This window comes from Mchenga conophoros, linkage group LG1 (assembly GCF_057382185.1).
Source record: "Mchenga conophoros isolate Kocher_MC1m ecotype Shallow Benthic linkage group LG1, M_conophoros_male_GT1.1, whole genome shotgun sequence".
Classification (NCBI taxonomy): domain Eukaryota; kingdom Metazoa; phylum Chordata; class Actinopteri; order Cichliformes; family Cichlidae; genus Mchenga; species Mchenga conophoros.
Genome location: NC_140526.1, coordinates 34,306,487 through 34,324,485, shown reverse-complemented (window position 1 = coordinate 34,324,485; position 17,999 = coordinate 34,306,487). Strand labels below are relative to the sequence as shown.

The 17,999-nt window shown below is 39.2% G+C and overlaps 1 protein-coding gene across 1 annotated transcript in view; it reads left to right on the top strand.

Annotated features, from left to right (window-relative positions):
- The window catches only part of LOC146583683 (protein kinase C-binding protein NELL1-like), a 307,223-nt gene that overhangs the window by 90,951 nt on the left and 198,273 nt on the right, over window positions 1-17,999 (top strand). The window contains exon 5 of the mRNA XM_085275922.1: window positions 12,485-12,581. Coding sequence (XP_085132048.1) covers window positions 12,485-12,581 — 97 coding nt within the window. The remainder of the gene's footprint in view (window positions 1-12,484; window positions 12,582-17,999) is intronic.

Here is a 17,999-nt window from a genome sequence, read left to right as displayed (position 1 = left end):
CAATCATGAAACTGCTTAATGATCAGCTGATCGGCTTTTCTGTCGCGAGTCCGTGTCTCTAGTTTGCTTTTGGCCCACTTTGCACCAGAAAGAGGAAACCAGCGGCTGAACAACAGCAGCACGTTTAAGCTTGATCAGCTGTTGTTAGAATGTATTTAATATTACTTTCTACTCGAGGATCTTTATCTACGTAGCTGACGCTGGTAACTGTGCAGGGGCGGATCTAGCAAAGTTTAGCCAGGGGGGCCGATAGGGCATTAACAGGGAAAAGGGGGCACAAAGACATACTTTTCTTTCTTATTCTCATTTCAAATGTCTAGCTTTTAATAAATAATTATCTGACACCCAAAGTTTTAATTTGATGCAAAATGAATAGAAGTCCATTACTGTATATAGTAACTATTAAGTCTAATATATATACCCTAGTAAGCTATAGTACTTTTTCCTTTGGGAAGGTACCATCTGTGCAGTCCGCAATTTTGTTGAAGAAAGCTGTTGAATCTATTTAATATTTCTTGAAAAATAATTGATTTCTGTGCATTTTTTTTCACACTGCATCAAATTAAGGTTGATTACGTCGATTAAGCATCATGAGGTGGAGCATGAGGGGTGGTTCCCTATTTTTTATTTATTTATTTTTGTTGTTGCTGGGAGTTGGAACCCTATTAGTTAGGTTGCTTAATATTTATGCTAAGTACTCTTTAAAATACCAGAATAGGGAGGATGGTGTAGGTTTAAGTTTATTAGATTGATCAGTATTGCTGAACTATGAAAAAAATTTTTTTTGCATACAGGTATAACAGAATAGCTTTAGTGTAGTTGTTGTTTTAAACTTGAGTATGAACTTATACAAAATGCAGCAAGATATTTAAAAAACAGTTTTGTTGATTAAAAAACACTATATCGGATTCATATCGGTATCGGCAGATATCCAAATTTATGATATCGGTATCGGTATCGGACATAAAAAAGTGGTATCGTGCCATCTCTAGTTTTAAATGATAGCCAAGCCCTTCTTATATTAAAAGTGAGAAAGAATATAAATGTTACTCCAAATGAGGAATTCAGGTATACCTTTTTAATTTCCTGTGAAGGGCAGTGCCGCTCAGCAGAGCAGCAACCATTCATTACTTTATTACCTGATCACTGACGCCCCAGCTAAGAGGAGGGTACTCTGCCAAGAATAATAATGAGTTAAAATCAGGTTAATAATGCTACATGACGCTGTCTGTAACCTGTAACCTTGGCACTGATGACCTTGTTGTTGGCAAGGTTTCCGCTGGAGACACAACATCTCTGACAGGAAAGCTCTTTTGTTTGACTGCGCTGGTGTATTGTCCCAGCTTCATAGGACACACAGTGAAAGCAGATAGGAAATTATATGTGGCCTTTGGGTCTTTAATCAACAGGGTATTTCCAGCAAAATAAAATGCGTTTAGATCATGGGTGGCTGTTCTTCCAGGGCAGCAGCTCGTACAAACCTCTGAGTAATTACTCCTCCTGCACTTGGCAAGCTAATGAAGGAAATTTTTAAATGTCAATGAAGTGGTGGTGGTGGTTGTAAAGCCTTTTCTTCATTTGATTTTCCGCAGTGTGCTCTCCATGTGAGTCAGGCTACACAGAGCCATCTCTAACATCCGACTGGGATTTACAATCAGTGTTGCAATCCAGCCATTCGAATGACGCAACTGTTAAAAGCGAATTATTTTCCCTCTGGGCGCACTTATCACCTGAGATTAATTTAAGGCGTGAACTGGTAAACTAGCAGTCCTGATGTGAATGCATCTGGTGCTGATCAACTTTTTTGTGGTGCTGCTTGCATCAAAACTATTTCCCTCTGATCTAAATTTTTAATCAGAAAAATCCTTTAATCATATGTGTCGGTGTTGGTACAATTATTTGATCCCCTGCTGAATTTGTAAGTTTGCTCGCTTCCAAAGAAATTAACAGTCTCTGATTTTATTTTAATGAGAGAGACAGAATATCAATGAAAAATCCAGATGAAAAGTTGTAAGGTATTTTTTTGTAGTTGGTAACCAGGTTTGCACACTTGAGCAGGGGAAACCCATTGTTACTAATGTTGGTCCCAACTGCCTTTCTCATGATCATCCTCACCCCCACGAGGCAAGATCACACATGAAGCTCCAGACCAAGGGACATCAGTGGTCATTCTCTTTTCTAATAATCACTCCAGCAGTGGTTACCTTCTCACGAAGCTTCATGCTAATGGTTTTGTAGGCCATTCCAACCTTGGTCAGGTCTACAGTCTTGTCCCTGGCATCCACTGTCAGCTCTTTGGTCCTGCCCTTGGTGGTGGAGAGGTTGGAATGGAAGAACCTGATTCTGTGGATAGGTGTGTTTTATGACTTATTTTCATGGGCACACAGCCAATCTGTGGAAGCCAGAATTCTATTTGGGTTACATAAGTTAAATAAACTGGGAGGAAAGTTTTAAAACTGACTGACATTAAAAGATAATAGTTAGGGTGCATTCACACCTGCTGTGTTGAGTCCGTTTAAATCAAACTCTTGTTTTTTTTTTCCAAGACCCTTTGGAGTAGGTTGTTTCAGTCTAGTTCCAAATGAATGTTTATGGTGTGAACTTGACCAGACCTCAACCCAAATTAACTGCTAGATGTAATTAGCAAGTTTGAGCTAAAAACGAAAGACAACAAATTGCAATCAATCTGAGTCAGTCTGCACAGATGAGCGCACTCCGCTGGTTGTATTGAGTTTATATAGAGGTTGATGAGCAGCTACATCATTTTACAGCTAAATCTCTGTCCTGCAGCAATTCCATCACTACAGTATTTGTGGAGGAAATGTTGTTTCAAATTGGTTTGGGCTGGAACGTGGATATCAATAGTTCATATGAATTTATTTTTAATGTGAATTTCTGTCTATGTCGACACCTACAGATTTTTTTTTGTCAAGTTATCACTATATTATCAACAGATTGCATGCACTGTAGTTCTCAAGTTGACCTCATTCTAGCAAACTGATAGCAGACTGACTCCATCTTACTGTCTTTCATTGCCATCTTGACCAAAGTGGGTTTTAAAACAGCAACTGACAGCGAGTAGTCTCAGACCTGATTCCCATCTCCAAAGCAACCATTTCAAAGGCAACAAAGTAGCAAGTTCACTGTGCACAGTAACAATGTGATGTGCAGGCTAATCTGATATCTACTCTAACAACAAAGAAAGACAGTTCATTGATTAGTAGGAACATGATATTGCTTCTGTTGACATTGTTTTCACTTTAAAGTGAGTCCTGTTTAAAACAATACATTTGAAGCTCAATGCAAAAACATATACTGTATACCCTGTAAAATTACAAACAGCTAATGCCTGCAGTAAAGCAATGCTGTTTTGTATCTTCATCAGGCCCCTGGTATGACCCACTCTTCACTAATGTATTACCCCCTGCGAGTTTACATGTTGACCCTCATATTAATCATTTGTTTTTGCCTAGAACAAGATAACATGCCACTTTAATCCTCTGAACATCATTATCTCTTTCCAGCCATCCATTTTCTTAACTGCTTTTCCAATTCAGGGTCGCGGACGGGCCAGAGCCTATCCTTGCTGACATAGGGTGAGAGTACAATCTGGACAGATTGCTAGTTTATCACAGGACTGACACAGCTCACAGGGCTACTACGGATCATTAACTCCTTTTCTTTTTGTAAAGTGTGAGCCAATGTAAACTATGCTAAAAGGAAATCATCAGGACACTGGAAGCTTTCTCCTTGTTTCGTTATTTCTTTGCACTCCTGCTTAATATTCGAAGCTGCTGATGCCATATTTTTGTCTGCTTTTATATGATGGATATCTACATGCAGCCATCATGGCCTGTGCAATGAAAAGTGTTGTCACTCAAATATTTGGCTTTGTTTTCAGGGACAGATATGAGGCTGTTAGTTCTCCCAGTACTTTTCTTGTTTGAGGTTCACCGTTGTTTTGTGTCCAGTGTGATGGAGTGTGTCATTACCGCAGCCTTCCTCTGTTGAGCTCAGCAGGGTCCAACACACCTCCTTCAGGCAGGTGGTCAGGCTCAGGCCCCTGGTGGTGAGGACGAGGAAGAGAAGAGGAGCTTTATACTCCAATGAGACCCAGGGGACACGCACACAGCCATACATCCACATCTTACCATCCTCACCATCTTAGTGTCTTTCTTTTTTTAAGTATATCTGCAGATACAGTACAGTAGTAGTGCCTTATCAGAAAAGGACACAAGGTTCTATCACCAGATAAGGTCATTGTTGAGGTGAAGTAATTATAGATATCTGACAACATGGTAGCAGGCATGCGTTTCCTCCGGGAACTGGGTGACAATGCTAGATTAGACCCTATCTTCATATACATACTTGTAGGTAAAACCAGTCATACCCCCCCCCCCCCCCCCCCACACACACACACACACACCAACAGGGAGGTAAAAGAAAAGAATTTGGGTCGTTTTATCCATTAAACATGATACATCTGCCATCTTGTGAGGATATGTTCTAGTTTCATGGTAGCAGTTTCCTTTTTCAGGGAAGATGCTCCAGTCCCTTTCATTTAGTTTTACCCTCTCCACTTCTCCCTTTTTTCTCTTTTTTTTTTGTACACATTAAATAAAAACAAAAATCAGAAACACTGTTAAAAGAATCAACTTTCTTCCCTTAAGGTTTTCTGACTCTTTGTGATTACTTGGCCTGGATTTAAAACCGAATGGGAATATCGATTCAAATCACATGTCTGCCATCACAGAGCATAATGGCAGCATCTTTCAACCACTGTGGGTGGCAGAGCTCCAGTCTGAGCTGGTAAAGTTCAGTTCATTTTCAGCACTTAAGAGGCATGAGAGAAGCTTACAGATGCCCTTTTAGAAGTAGAGGCTGCAATGACAGCTGCCCAAATTTGCAGCAGTACTTTCACTGAAGTAAAAAAAAAACCTGGGAAACAAGAAAGAAAACCAGCACGTTATTTCACAGCCCGATTCACCATCCTCACACCACCGCGGACCAGTGATGCAGAGGATATGATATATTGGGTGTATCGAAAAGTATTTCAAAATTCTGTAATTCCACAGTTGCCCACTGGTAATGATTAAAACAGTCTATTATCAGAATCAAAATACTTTATTGATCCCTGGGGGAAATAATTTTTTTGTTACAGTGCTCCATTATATTATACATTAACAAGACAGACAATACGCTAACTAAGAATAGTACAATATATACATATACATAAAGTCAATTATTAATAAATAGCTGAAAAAGAAACATGTGTAGTTGTAGCAGTAAACTACTATTAAAAAGAGCAGATTTGTGACTTTCATGGGTGCTGGTAGGTAGCATAACAACACCAGTGGCTGCAGTGACTCCAGATGTGTTTACAAAAGTATGAGATGACTTTCACTATCATATGGACATGTCACATGTGAACATTGGACATTTTGTGTGTAAAAAACGATTTTTAGCCATGTATTTTAAAATTTACTGTAAGTTTCTATGTCCAATGTTTTTTTAAATAGCCTTTTTAAAGGCAGATGATTGTTTTTGATAGAGCTAGTATTTATATTTTCTTTTTGTAGCACTTGAATTTCATATTAATGACATTTAAAAGAAATATTTTTGCATCCTGAGCACCCTGTATTACATGTAGTCAATGTATTGGTCAGTTCGGTTCTCAAACTCTATTAAATACATGAAAAAACAGCACCATAAAAAATTACAAATTAAAGGAAAACATTTTCTGAATATTCCTGAATATTTTGGGGTCATTTAGTTGATCATTTACCTTAACTTAGACTCCTGGTGTGGTTAAAATATTAATAAAAAATGCAGAATAATGTTTGACTGTGTGTAGATGCCAATTCAATGAAATTTCCCCCCAAAATTGCACATGTCAAACTAATCCAGACATTTAGCCTGTAGTCCACAAACATAAAAAACAAATATATGTTGTTATATTTTTAAATATTAAAAAAAAGATAGTAGGGTGTACTCTGGACATAAAAGTTTGAGAAACTGAAAGAAAGGTGGACAGGTAATGGTGTACCGTTTAAAAGAATCTTTACACTTTAAAAAAAAGTACACAGAATTAAAAATAAAATGCCAGAAATATCAAACTGACAGTACACAGGCAGAGAAGCGTAGTATTTATGTCGAAACAAACAACCAAACACCTTCACTCAGGTTGGTACCTAAATGAATGAAAGCACCACGCATGAAAGAATTTTACTTCCATTATTTTTATGTCTTTATAGGAGTATCTCACATGTCCATGTGTCTGCATGAATAAATTACAGCTGCTGTGCTGTCAGATCAGTGCAATTCCTCAGCATGACCAGAATTTGTCATTGTGTGGAAGGCAATATAGCAGCTTCATGACCTGTGTGTATGTTTTTGGTGTGTGTGCATACTTTTTTAATGCTTCCTATGTTGGTTGACAGCAGTTCTGCTACAACAAACCAGATGAGATTCAAGCATCTGTTTTTTCAGACATAACCTCTAGAAGAGGAGAAGTGGGTGAGCGTGACAGTGGGCAGTTGAGTGGCAGATTACTTCAAATTACAGGAAAATTATTTACAAGTATATGTGTATGTATTGTTTCCCAAATTGGAAAATTTTGAAATTTTGAAAAGCTATTTCCTACAGAGGTTTTTCAAAGTAATGCCTCCAAAGGGACAGACATGCAAATGTTCCACTTTCTCACTTTATGTGTATGTATAGTAGAGACAATGATATGCTGTGTGAGACAGTCAATACAGCTTAGCACCTAGAATCACTGCTGTCACAGAGGTGCTACTGAGAGATGAAGTCACATAATCATTCCCTTGTGATGCCAGGCTCTCTGTTCTGAAGCATCCTAAGCACTGTATATAAAGGAGGAACACAACAGTTTTTTCTACCTATAGCTAAGGGAAATGACTTATGTGAACTGTAATGCAAATTTTAGGGGGTTCAGCTACAGTTATTGTAATTTTACACACAGGTACAAGCATATCTATGGAACATACAGTACACTGGCATGAAGAAAAGTGCTGATCGCAGAACTCTTCTTGCACAGAACAGTAGAAATCCACATGTAAATGAGCTGGAATTCATATCCAATCAGAATAAATGGACTGTAACTGAGAATCATCCCAATTATTATGAGCACATTACAGTTAGTAGGGCATAATTTGTATTCACAAAGAAAGGGTTGTCTCGTGTTAATTCTTGTACATTTTGCTCACAATACATCCCCTTTTCCCTGTCCACATAGACTGTGATGTGGATTGTTTAATACACCTGTAGTCTAGCATGATAGCACGATGAAAGTGTAGGCTTGGCTTACACAGAACATTGCACATTATAGACAATTCGTTCTGAGCAGCAGCATACAGAAAGTGTCTCAAGGACTTCTTAGATTGGGTGTAGACTGTAATGTTGGTCATCATTTGTGTATATTGTATATACTGAATATATTTGGTTGTGATTCCAAAACAGTCGTTTGTTGGAATGTGAAAGGGTGTCACAGCATGCCCACTGAAACAGTTTTATGAACAAAGACTCAACAAAGTCTTACAGTGCCTAAATTTATAAAGATTCTCCTGGTGTGACTGGTGCTACAAACACCATCTACAACCATCAGGAATGCAGCTTGATCAAAAGATTCTGGCTCTATTCTTTGAAAAAAAAAAATCGGGTAAAAAGTACAACATGAAATGGTTGAGATTCCAACAAAAGTGAAAATCTATTCGCACCAGCAGTAGACTCATTTATGGGTACAATTGGAAGTGCAAAACAAACATGTAGATATATGATCACCTAGAAAACACATTTTCAGTCTGAACACGTTTGTTATGAAAGCTGTTTTCTCTTGGTTGTTTTAAAAAGAAAAATCAGGTTTCGTGAGCTCACTGGACTATAATATGATAAGCACCCTGAAACCCAATCTAGGTTACGCATACACACTGGGAACGTTTTGCAGTTTTTTTTTTCTTTTTTCTTTTTTAGTTGCCTGCAACAGTCACCAGTAATCTGCCACCCGCCTTCAGTGACTTGGCATTTCCCAGCTTGTGCTTTTGGCAGGGGATAAACTGAGAGCTTTGAGAATTATGTCCCATGGTGAGTCAAGTGATTCAAAAGGGACATTAACTCCCAATTTCGGACTTCATCTCTCTGCCAGAAGAAAGACACAAACATGACAGAAAATGTCTCAGGCTCAAATAGTGGAAAATTGAAAGTGGTCTGGAGTTTAGTGTGGTTGGCAGATATTGGCGAAGCAAAAGTGATGGCTGTGATTGAGACTGTTCTTTTGAAGTAAAGCTACGAAGGCTGTCAGACCTAAATAGATTGTCTAAATTTTGAAGAAAGAAAATATCTTTTTTGGATTTTTTTCTTTTTTCTTTCTTTTTTTTTTTTGCTTTATTGAGATTGTGAAGGCAGACAGACGTGGCTTTTTCTTAGCCTTTGAGGCTTAATATTTCTTTATATTTACTTTTATCAGTATTGAATATGAACTTTGGATGCAGTAAACCAGTATTGCTGAAATCCTGACTGCCCAAGATTACATGTACTTTATTCAGTTCAGTCAGTAAATTGTTGAAAATGAGGCGGTCTGGCAGCTTATTGAAATTGACTGTCAACAAAATATGTGCTTTGCGGTACGACGTAGATATATACAGCCTGCCATACGGTGCTTCCACACTTCCCGCAGGCCATAAGGTGGTACTTTCCACATTTCAGAATTTTCTCTTCACCTCAGCCACTCCATTACCATGAATGATACCGAGTGATTCCACAGCTGCCTGACTCTTTCTTCTATGTCTATATGTGACTCTTTCTTATTTTAACTCTTGGTGATGTATAGACAGACAATGATAAAGGTTAACTGGAGCTATGTTACATTTTTACTGGTTATGGCTCCAAGTGGTGAGATGGCTCCAATGGAGACCTGTTACGACTCATAGCAGCAACTACAATTAGAAGGGGGTCCTGTTATGGCTGTGGCTTAGGAGGTATAGCAGCTCATCTGCTAATCTTACTGACTGCTCCAGTGTGCAAGTATCCTTGGGCAAGCTATTGAACCCCAAATTGCTTTCTGGTGCATCCAGTGGAGTGTGAATGCTAGATAGAAATGACTTAGATGTAGAGAAAGGGTAAATGGGGAAATGAGGCACTTTGTATAAACTGTATAAAGTGCTCAAGTAAAGTAGAAAAGCACTATGTAAGACCTTTTCCATTTATTGCTAAACTTTGTCTGATTTTCTGGGGGGGGTTTCTCTACCAAAATCTATCTCTGCCCTGCCCTTCGGGCTATCATAGGAAGGAAAAATATATGTCAATGCTTTTGCATTCTTTGGGAAATGTAGCTGGGTAATTATGTCATTGGCATCGGTGAGCCAGAATTTGCACTTGTTTTTTGCTTTCACTTTGCAGTCGCGCGAACTGTGTATTGAGAGCGACAGCACTGATTGGTGAGTGACTATCATTTACGCACCAATTCCTCTGACATCGTCTCATCAATCGTTAGCTTACTATGCAAACATGACAAGTGAAATCTCCCGCAGCAAGCTTAAACATGTGAGAGGTTGATCGCGCAGAGAATCGCTGAGCGTTATGTGAGTGCCTGTGTAAAAGCAGGAGGATATATATTTTAGTTCTGCTGAGCCAAATAAGACAGGTCAGGGTGAAGAAGTGACCACAAAACGGAAAAGTTATGACAAATCAGACTATAAGGCAAAAAGAAAGTGCAGCTTTATGGTTTCATGGACAAAAGAATTCTCTGTGGCTGCAATATGATGAGCTAAATAACCAGGGCTGCACATAAGTGGTCCGCAGGTGCGCATTTGCTGTCAAAACAAAAAACGGGCACAAGATAAGAAGTTACAACGCGTGTTTGCGTACGTAAGATTTTCTGGAGGAGGACAGACATTTGTTTAGAACTCTTAAAAATGTCGAAGAAGCTCCTTTAAGCAATTACTGTGATGTTCCTCCACCTCCAAAGAAATGTCAGAAGGAGTCCGAACCACAAAAGAAGCGCGTATTCTCGGAAAAGTGGTTGCAGGAGGTGAGCTGGCTTCAAACAAATGAACGCACAGAGATGTGGTGCAGAATGTGCCGTGAAAATCCCACTCTAGTGGACAAAACAGTGCCTTTTAACTGGACGCAAACGCGCGTTGCAACTTCTTATCTGGTGCGCGTCTTTTATTTTGACAGTGAATGCGCACATGCGGACCACTTTTGTGCACCCGTGTAAATAACATAATGTTCTGCCGGGTGTGTTGTTGGTTTTCTCTCGATTTCTGAGTCGACAAGCGCCTTTGTTACTGGGACCAGTAATTTTAAGAAAGGCCCCCATTAGAACCCATGAGAAATGCAAGAAATGCATTATTGCTCAGTCTGCAATATCTTTCCCAGAACAAACACCGATTGCAAATAACATACTAAAAATAAACCTGAAAAATCTGTTTAGAACAGCGTACTATGTTGCAAAGAGTGAACTACCACTGGCACAATTTAGCAGTCTTTGCAAACTTCAAAAAGCAAATGGCCTCGATCTTGGTTCCACTTGCCTCTTACCAATGACTTCAGTGGAAATTTCAAATTCAGGATCTGACAAAGACTGATTCATGTCCTACACAGTTCTTACAAGTTCATAGAAATTTCTGTTCAATTAGAACCAAGTATTTGAGTTGATGATTGTAATTTTTATACAATGTTGTAATTAGTGTTTCAACAATTTTTTGATTAATGTTTTGTTTCTGTTACAATATTATACTTTAATGTATAATATTGTAAAGGAAACAAAACATCAATCAAAAAATTGCTCTCTTTTTTATTCGGGCTACTTAAATTTATTTTGGGCTACCAAAAACTGAAGAGTCCCTGCCCGAAGGGCTACCAGGGATTTTGAAATTTTGCGAGCCCTGCACCATGGTAAATATATATAAATATATAGAAACACAGTCACTGCAATTATTCACTGATAAAGTGTTTTGTGCGCTTGACTACAAAACTTTACCCGTTTTCATGAAATCCTGGCGAGAGACGTGCACCATTAATCACACTTTACCCTATGCTAACTAATATATGTCCTGTGACAATCAGCAGCCAGACTGCTAATACACCCGGAAGCACATCACTGTTCTAATTGGCATTGCTGTTCTCCAGTGTTCCTTGTGTGAAACTCCCAGTGTTGATCGCTGCTGAGCTGTTGATAGGAAAAGGTGAGGGAAGACAAAAACAGCAAGGTTGGATTTTGGGAAAAGGCTGGGTTGAGGGGGAAAAAAAGGTATGATCACATAACCTCTACATTCTGTATTGCGGCAACATCTTGCCCTGCAGGTGGGAAATCAAACACTTATGGTAAAAATAGCCTTGAGATACTGCACCACTTTTACCCCAGCATGGAAAAAACAAAATATGTGTTCATGTCACAACATATTTAACAAAATCAATGAATGCTAATCTACCCACTATGTTAGGTTTTTATTTTATTTTATGTTTTATTTTATTTTTTTCACAAGAAGCTGTCGTAGCCACGATTTGCTAGCATTGTGCTAAACAGAAGTGTTGTTTTGTAATATATGGTCCTAAAAGAAAGCAAAATTGTTACTACTTTCAGTAAACTCTGTGGGCTAACATCCAGGAAAGTTCAAAGGTGCGTCAGTTTGGATACTTAGTAAGTAGTGCTGGTGTACTGCCACTGTTTTCGGTAGGGTAGTGAACAATTATAACTAGGCAGGCCTTTGTCCACATCTAATTTTAAAGTCCTAGTTTTTCCTGTTAGGCAGCTAGCTAGCGTTAGCGTCGCCATCAATGCTGATGTTTGTTGTTTTAAAATTTGATCGATACTCCATTGCCCGCTAAAAAAATTAACTGGAACCATTGCTACATGTAGCCACCCACACTTGTCTATGTGAACTGAAGTATGAAGTCATAACTGCAAGTCTAAGTATGGAAGTATGAGATTTGAGACAGAACACAATAAAGAAATCAGCTTTCTACTCATATTGGCTCCTGTTGTGAGAAAGAGGAAGGAAAAGCTGTCAAATTATTCTCTGACATCCTCAAAGAGGCCCATTGCAGCCCACTGGCATCTGTAAGCCCACCTTACTGGAAGGAATAAATGGTGCCGAATGACACTGAGGATGTTTGCTTTGATAATGCCAAAGCCTGTTTGTGTCTGTGTCAGGAGTCGGGCGGTTAATCCAGCCTACATTCCAGGTCCTGATATCAATGCCGTGTTTGAGAACCGTTGGGCGAGACTTGCTGTCATGCTTGAGGAGAGCAGCCGTTGCTTTACACTGTCTGCTTTCTATGAAAGGAAGGGGGTGTATGGGAAGGAGCAGGGACACATATTCTGTCGGATTTACTTTTCTATTCAGTTGCGTTGGATCAGTACCTCGTTCCAGGCCAGCACAAAAAGAGAAACCTTTCTATATCTGTGTTGTTATCAAATCATAATTGCTTTTTTCTTCGTCTTTTTTTTCCTGTTTTTTTGCAGAATTTATGAGCGGGTGATAGACCCTCCCCAGATGGAGCTCACCCCAGGCAGTGGAGTGTGGCTTGGCCAGCATAGCCACAGGCATGGTCTGTTTAAGGTAAGACTCCACAGATAATATGCAGACTTTATGCACCTTAGCATGTTTCACATTCAACATTGCCAGGTGTAATTGGGCAGATTTACAGTAGGTTGTGTGGGGGAAGAACGCCCGCTGTAAGATGCAAGAGTAAAGTATGGAGGGCTTACAGAGGAGCTGCAAAAAGCGCAGCTTGAGCTTTTCCTCCCTTGTTTCCAAGCCCATCACAATGATGTCGATTTTTAATCTGTGCTTGTTTTCTCCAGCTTCTGCATGCATTCGCAGCAGGGAGCAGACATGGCAGGGAATCACAAGGACATGCACATTCCCTTGATATTCCTACCTCTACTGCCCACCCGTCATGCAATCAATGGGCCTTTTTTGTCTTTGTAACACTGATTAGCCAATAGGCCCTTTTGTGGTGTGATTTATGTCTCCTCTTCATGCTTTGACACTATCGCTGCTGCACATGAGCACCATTCCTTCTCCGTTTACCTCCTTCATCCCTTCTTGCATCGACACTTCAAGGAACTCCTTCTTTTAGTCAAAGACTCTGGTCTTGAAAGACAGAGCCCCATCAGGCAGTTCCCTACCTGCAGTCAGCTCGGTGCCTTCCATGTGCAGGGAGCACTAAAAAGTGTTTGTCAGCAGCCAAGACAGAGTGTGGAAGAGCGAAAGCTTGTGTGAAGAGACTGAGGGAATGAGGAAGTTCTCCCTTCAGATTGACACAAAGTTAAGATGAGAGATCGTGTCTGACAAGTGCAGTAGCTCATTGTATCAGTGACCTGCTGCTTTGTGCATGATAAAGGTTATTTAGAGCTGCACGTTTCCCCTCCTGTTCACATCATTAGTTGTTACAGGAAAAGTGACGTTCAGATGTCTGAGACCTCCAGATGCTATTCACCTTTTCTTGAAAATGTAGTGCTGTTATTTTTTATATTGCAGCTGATAATATTAGATGAACAATTCAAAACCCTGTTTTCTTTTTTGATTGCATGGAATTGACACATTCAACTCATACTGCTACAACTTTTTTTTTGTTCATGTTGTTCCAAAGAGCTTCTTATGAAGTCAAGAATCCTTAGCTTCCTGTGCTGCTCTCTTTGAACACTTCAGTGTAGCCACAATTTCACGCTTAGAAAACCCCTCTCGACTGATGACTCTTCCCCTGAATTCTTTTGCTATCTTTCCCACTATCACAGTGCTACTTAGTATGCAGCGTTTTAGCTGGAAACTTGAGGTGCAGCCATATTTTTAGCAGATGAACAATAGTTTATGTAGTTTTGTACAAGCCGGGCAGGTCAACGGAAGGCAATTCCTGTGAGGGATCCAGCTCAAAAGTGTCCTTTAGTCTGAGAGAATTAACACGGTCATTGCTGCAAATGCGTTTTGCGGTTTTAAAATAATAAAGAGATGCGTTCTTTATTTTACTGTTATTACTTATAGATGTCCAGCTGTATGATTACTTCCAGGCTTACATAGAAATGTAGGAGAATTTGGATCCTGTCTGTGAGACGCACTTGTATATTTTTCGCTGCCTGCATGCATACAGGTCACATGTTGCTCATAAAGCAACCTCTGAAATCGTAACAATGGTTTGTGTTCCAATTAGCATCCAAGGTCCTGCTAAAGGAGGCGAGTTACCTACTTACATTTAAACATTGTCTACTTCTCCTTTTCTTTTTAATTATTGTTCCTTTGATTGTGTTGTTGGAAAAGAAAATGTGGTTAAATATACCAGTTGTAAGCTGTTGTTTTTTTTATTCCCCAGTCTTTAACCCTTTAAAGCCAGTGGGAGCGGGCACGCTCCGTTTTGCGTAACTATTTTTAAATCCCGGTAGTACTACAACCACGTAAGCTAGCGCAATAATTTTTTTTGCATATGAAACCGGAGTTGTACTTACATCATATGCCTAGGTCACAGTTTCCTTCCACGTATAGCTTTACAAAAACTGCATAAAAAGCACTTGCAGCAACAAAAAAATAATATTCCAGAAACACGCTTTGCCGATCCGATCAGCTGTTTGTAACACTTCCTACGTCCATCAGCGAGAACTATCACATGTCCGCCATGACCTGGCCGAAACCAGAAGTGGCGTCATTTTGCGGAAACGTAGTTTTTTACCATCAGGGCCTCATGAGCCTATACTGGTTTTTTTAAAAGTTATGTTTGACTTTATGACTTTCTGTGTCGTTTCTGGGATGCTTAGGACTGCTGGAAATAGTTTATTTTGATGCATATGCTGTTATTTTGCAAATTTGCATTATAATATTTATTTTTGTTTTTCCTGCAGTATATAAAAATTGGTGTATTTCAAAAATAAAACTATGAAGACACTCAAAATAAAGATACTGTGGTAGGAAACTATTTTGTGCAACTTTTTTGTATTTACATTTTTGAGGGATAAGCCTCTTAAATTTCTCTAACTAGAAATATATGTTAAAAAAAACAAAAATGATTTTCAATTTTTGTGTAGTTTATTGCACTTTTTTTGCAATTTATGTAATTACTATGCACTTAATGCAAACATTTTGTTAAAGATTTGGGCTATAATGGTTGTATTGATGTATAGCAACTTGAAATGCTCCCAAAAATGGCACTACAGCATGTAAAAATATAATATAAGCTCTGGCGGACTTGGTTCTATGGTAGGTCTTAAAGGGTTAATATTTATATAACTGTATTTAAAGCACAGGGACACAGCATGCCTCCAACAATACACCATTGGTACCTCTAAGTCATTAGTTTAATCTGTGCACAAAGAGAATGTAGAAAGTTTGAAAATGTGGCATTGTCCAACTTGTTTGCTATTCTCCTCACACACTCCCTATTGCTCCTTCCTTTAACCTGCTAAAGACGAGAGGATAAACTTAGGTCTCCTCATGTCTAAAGCTGAGAAGGGTTTGTTGGGAAAGGGGAGAGGAAAAAAAATAAATAAAGAGGCGAGGTGAAGGGAAGAGAAAAATAGCCAAGAGCTATAGAAGTAACACTGCAGATAGAGATAGGGGGTGAAATAAAGCAGCAGCTGTAATCTATCGCATTCAGTGTGCGGGAATGGGATAATGATAAGATGGGCTAACTAGGCCTTTAAATAAAGCATATTGAGCCCTTGCAGTAGCTTGGGATGCTCTTCATCCTCTCAACACTCCTCCTCCAGGGAACCTCTCCATCTGAGGGAGCAACTGTAATAAATTATCTTTATCTAGAATCCATTGTGCCAAGGATGCTGACTCCTCAGGGACTCCGCAAGCTCGTTTGGAACCGCTGCTTTTGTGAAACGCTCTATGTTTCATGCACTACAGGACAATAATGAATCTAGTATGGACAATGATGGAAAGACTGAATGCATTACATAAGGCAGTGTGAAGTTTCAGGAGTCAACGTCTCCTTTACCTTACCTGCGTCTCACTTTGTCCTCTGTTGCCCGGTTGTTTAAATTACTTTCTTTATCTTTTCTTCACGCACCTCATCTTTTTCAGTGCATCACTCAAACATTACCATTTTATCCTTTGATATGTTCGCTCTCTTCAACCCAGTATCAGTGGTAATACAGTAATAATACAATACAGGCTGGGGTTAATTCAGCCTACTTTATAATGGAAAATGGAAAAGAAACTCTTGGGATGAATGGGAAATTTGCACATTTTGGAATAAATTTGAATTTTTTGAAGAGCTGAACTTTAAAAAAATCCTCTATATTTTCCTTGTAGTTGCTCTGCATTCCCTTGTTCATAGTTTAAGAGTAGGGTTTAGGGCTTACAGATTTTTATATCAGTGTATGAATCATTTGTATTTTTTCAATACTAGTTGCTGGACAGATAAATAAGACTCTGCCATTATTCATTTCTAAAGTTTCCTTACCATAAGCGCATAAAATAAATTCTCAACTCTTAAAACACGATTCTATGTGCTTAAATTCAGGTTAACGTCCTTGATATGTCACAGAGTGTGTTTATCAGGAGGGCTCCCATTAGGTTCTAGTGCAAAAATAATTTTCCATGCAATTGGACGACTTTTACAGCTAAGTAAACTTTTCAAACATCATTGTTTGAAACTGAAGCTGAAGAAATTGTGTGTGCTCACAGCATAAGAGGTTCATGTGTGTGTATGTGGGTTGTTGGGTTTTTTGCTCAAAAACAGAACAATCCACTGTTTACTTGCCTATGTGTGGCATTACAGCAGGGTGTAATGAGCTGTCTCTCAAGTCTGCATATGGGGGTCAAAGTTTTTACTGTTCCTTTATGCCCTTTTGATAGGTCGATACAAACACAGTTAATAACATTTGATGACCTTCAGACCCCGCTAGAACACGGAAATGTCATGTTGTGCATGATCAAAGGGAGGAAAAAGTACTGCTGAATAAAATCTCTTCCAGGATAATAAACGTCTGTCAGTGCTGCCTGCAGGCAAAGCTTTGGCCAACCTGGCCTTGAGGGCGTCACTGAGTGAAATAAGTATTTGATACTCTATAACCCAGCTAGAATTTTAGCTCCCACAGATTGTTTGACTGACTGATTGTAATCTCAATCAATGACAGTCAATTGCAGATCTGTATCTCAACTCCTATATAAAGCACACATGTCTACAGGATCAATTTCTTCCATTTCCACATCTTCACTACTGTAGGCAAGACCAAAGAGCTATGAAAGGTAGTCAGGGACAAGATTGTAGAGCTACACCAGGCTGGAATGGCTGTAAGACCATCAGCAAGAAGCTTGGGGAGAAAGTGACAGCTGTCAGAGGGATTATCCAGGGATGAAAGAAATGGCCACCGATTGCCCTCAGTTTACAGCTCCATGAAAGATTATGGGACAAAACTATACAGGAGGAGCGTGTTAATGATCTGAAGGCAGTTCGGACCACAGTCCCCAAGAACGCCATGTTTGGAGGAAGATAAATGCTGGGTATTACCCAAAGAACACAAACCACACAGTCAAGCATGGAGGTGGAAATATTGTACTTTGGGGCTGTTTTTCTGCTACAGAATGACTTCTAATTGAGGAGCAAGTGGACAGCGGCCATGTACTGTAAAATCTTTGAAGACAACCTCCTTCCCTCAGCCAGAACACTGAAGATGGGTCATGAATGACATGAATGACAAGCAGCAGCCAGTAAACCTAAAGGATTTGGAGAGTTTCAGTAAAAAGGAGTGGGCCAAAAATCCCTCATAAGATGTGTGCAAACCTCATGACCAACTACAAAAACCATCTTACCGCTGTGCTTGCCAAGAACTAAGTCATATTTTTCTTGCATATAAAATAGTTATTTCACTCAATGACATGCAAATCGGTTCATCACTTTTATGTAATGTGTCTTTTCTGGAGTTTTTGGTTGATATACTGGCTCTTTCTGTTTAAAATAAAACTACTATAAAAATTAGAGACTGTTCATTTCTTTGGAATTGAACAAACTTACAAATTGAGCAGGGGATCAAATAA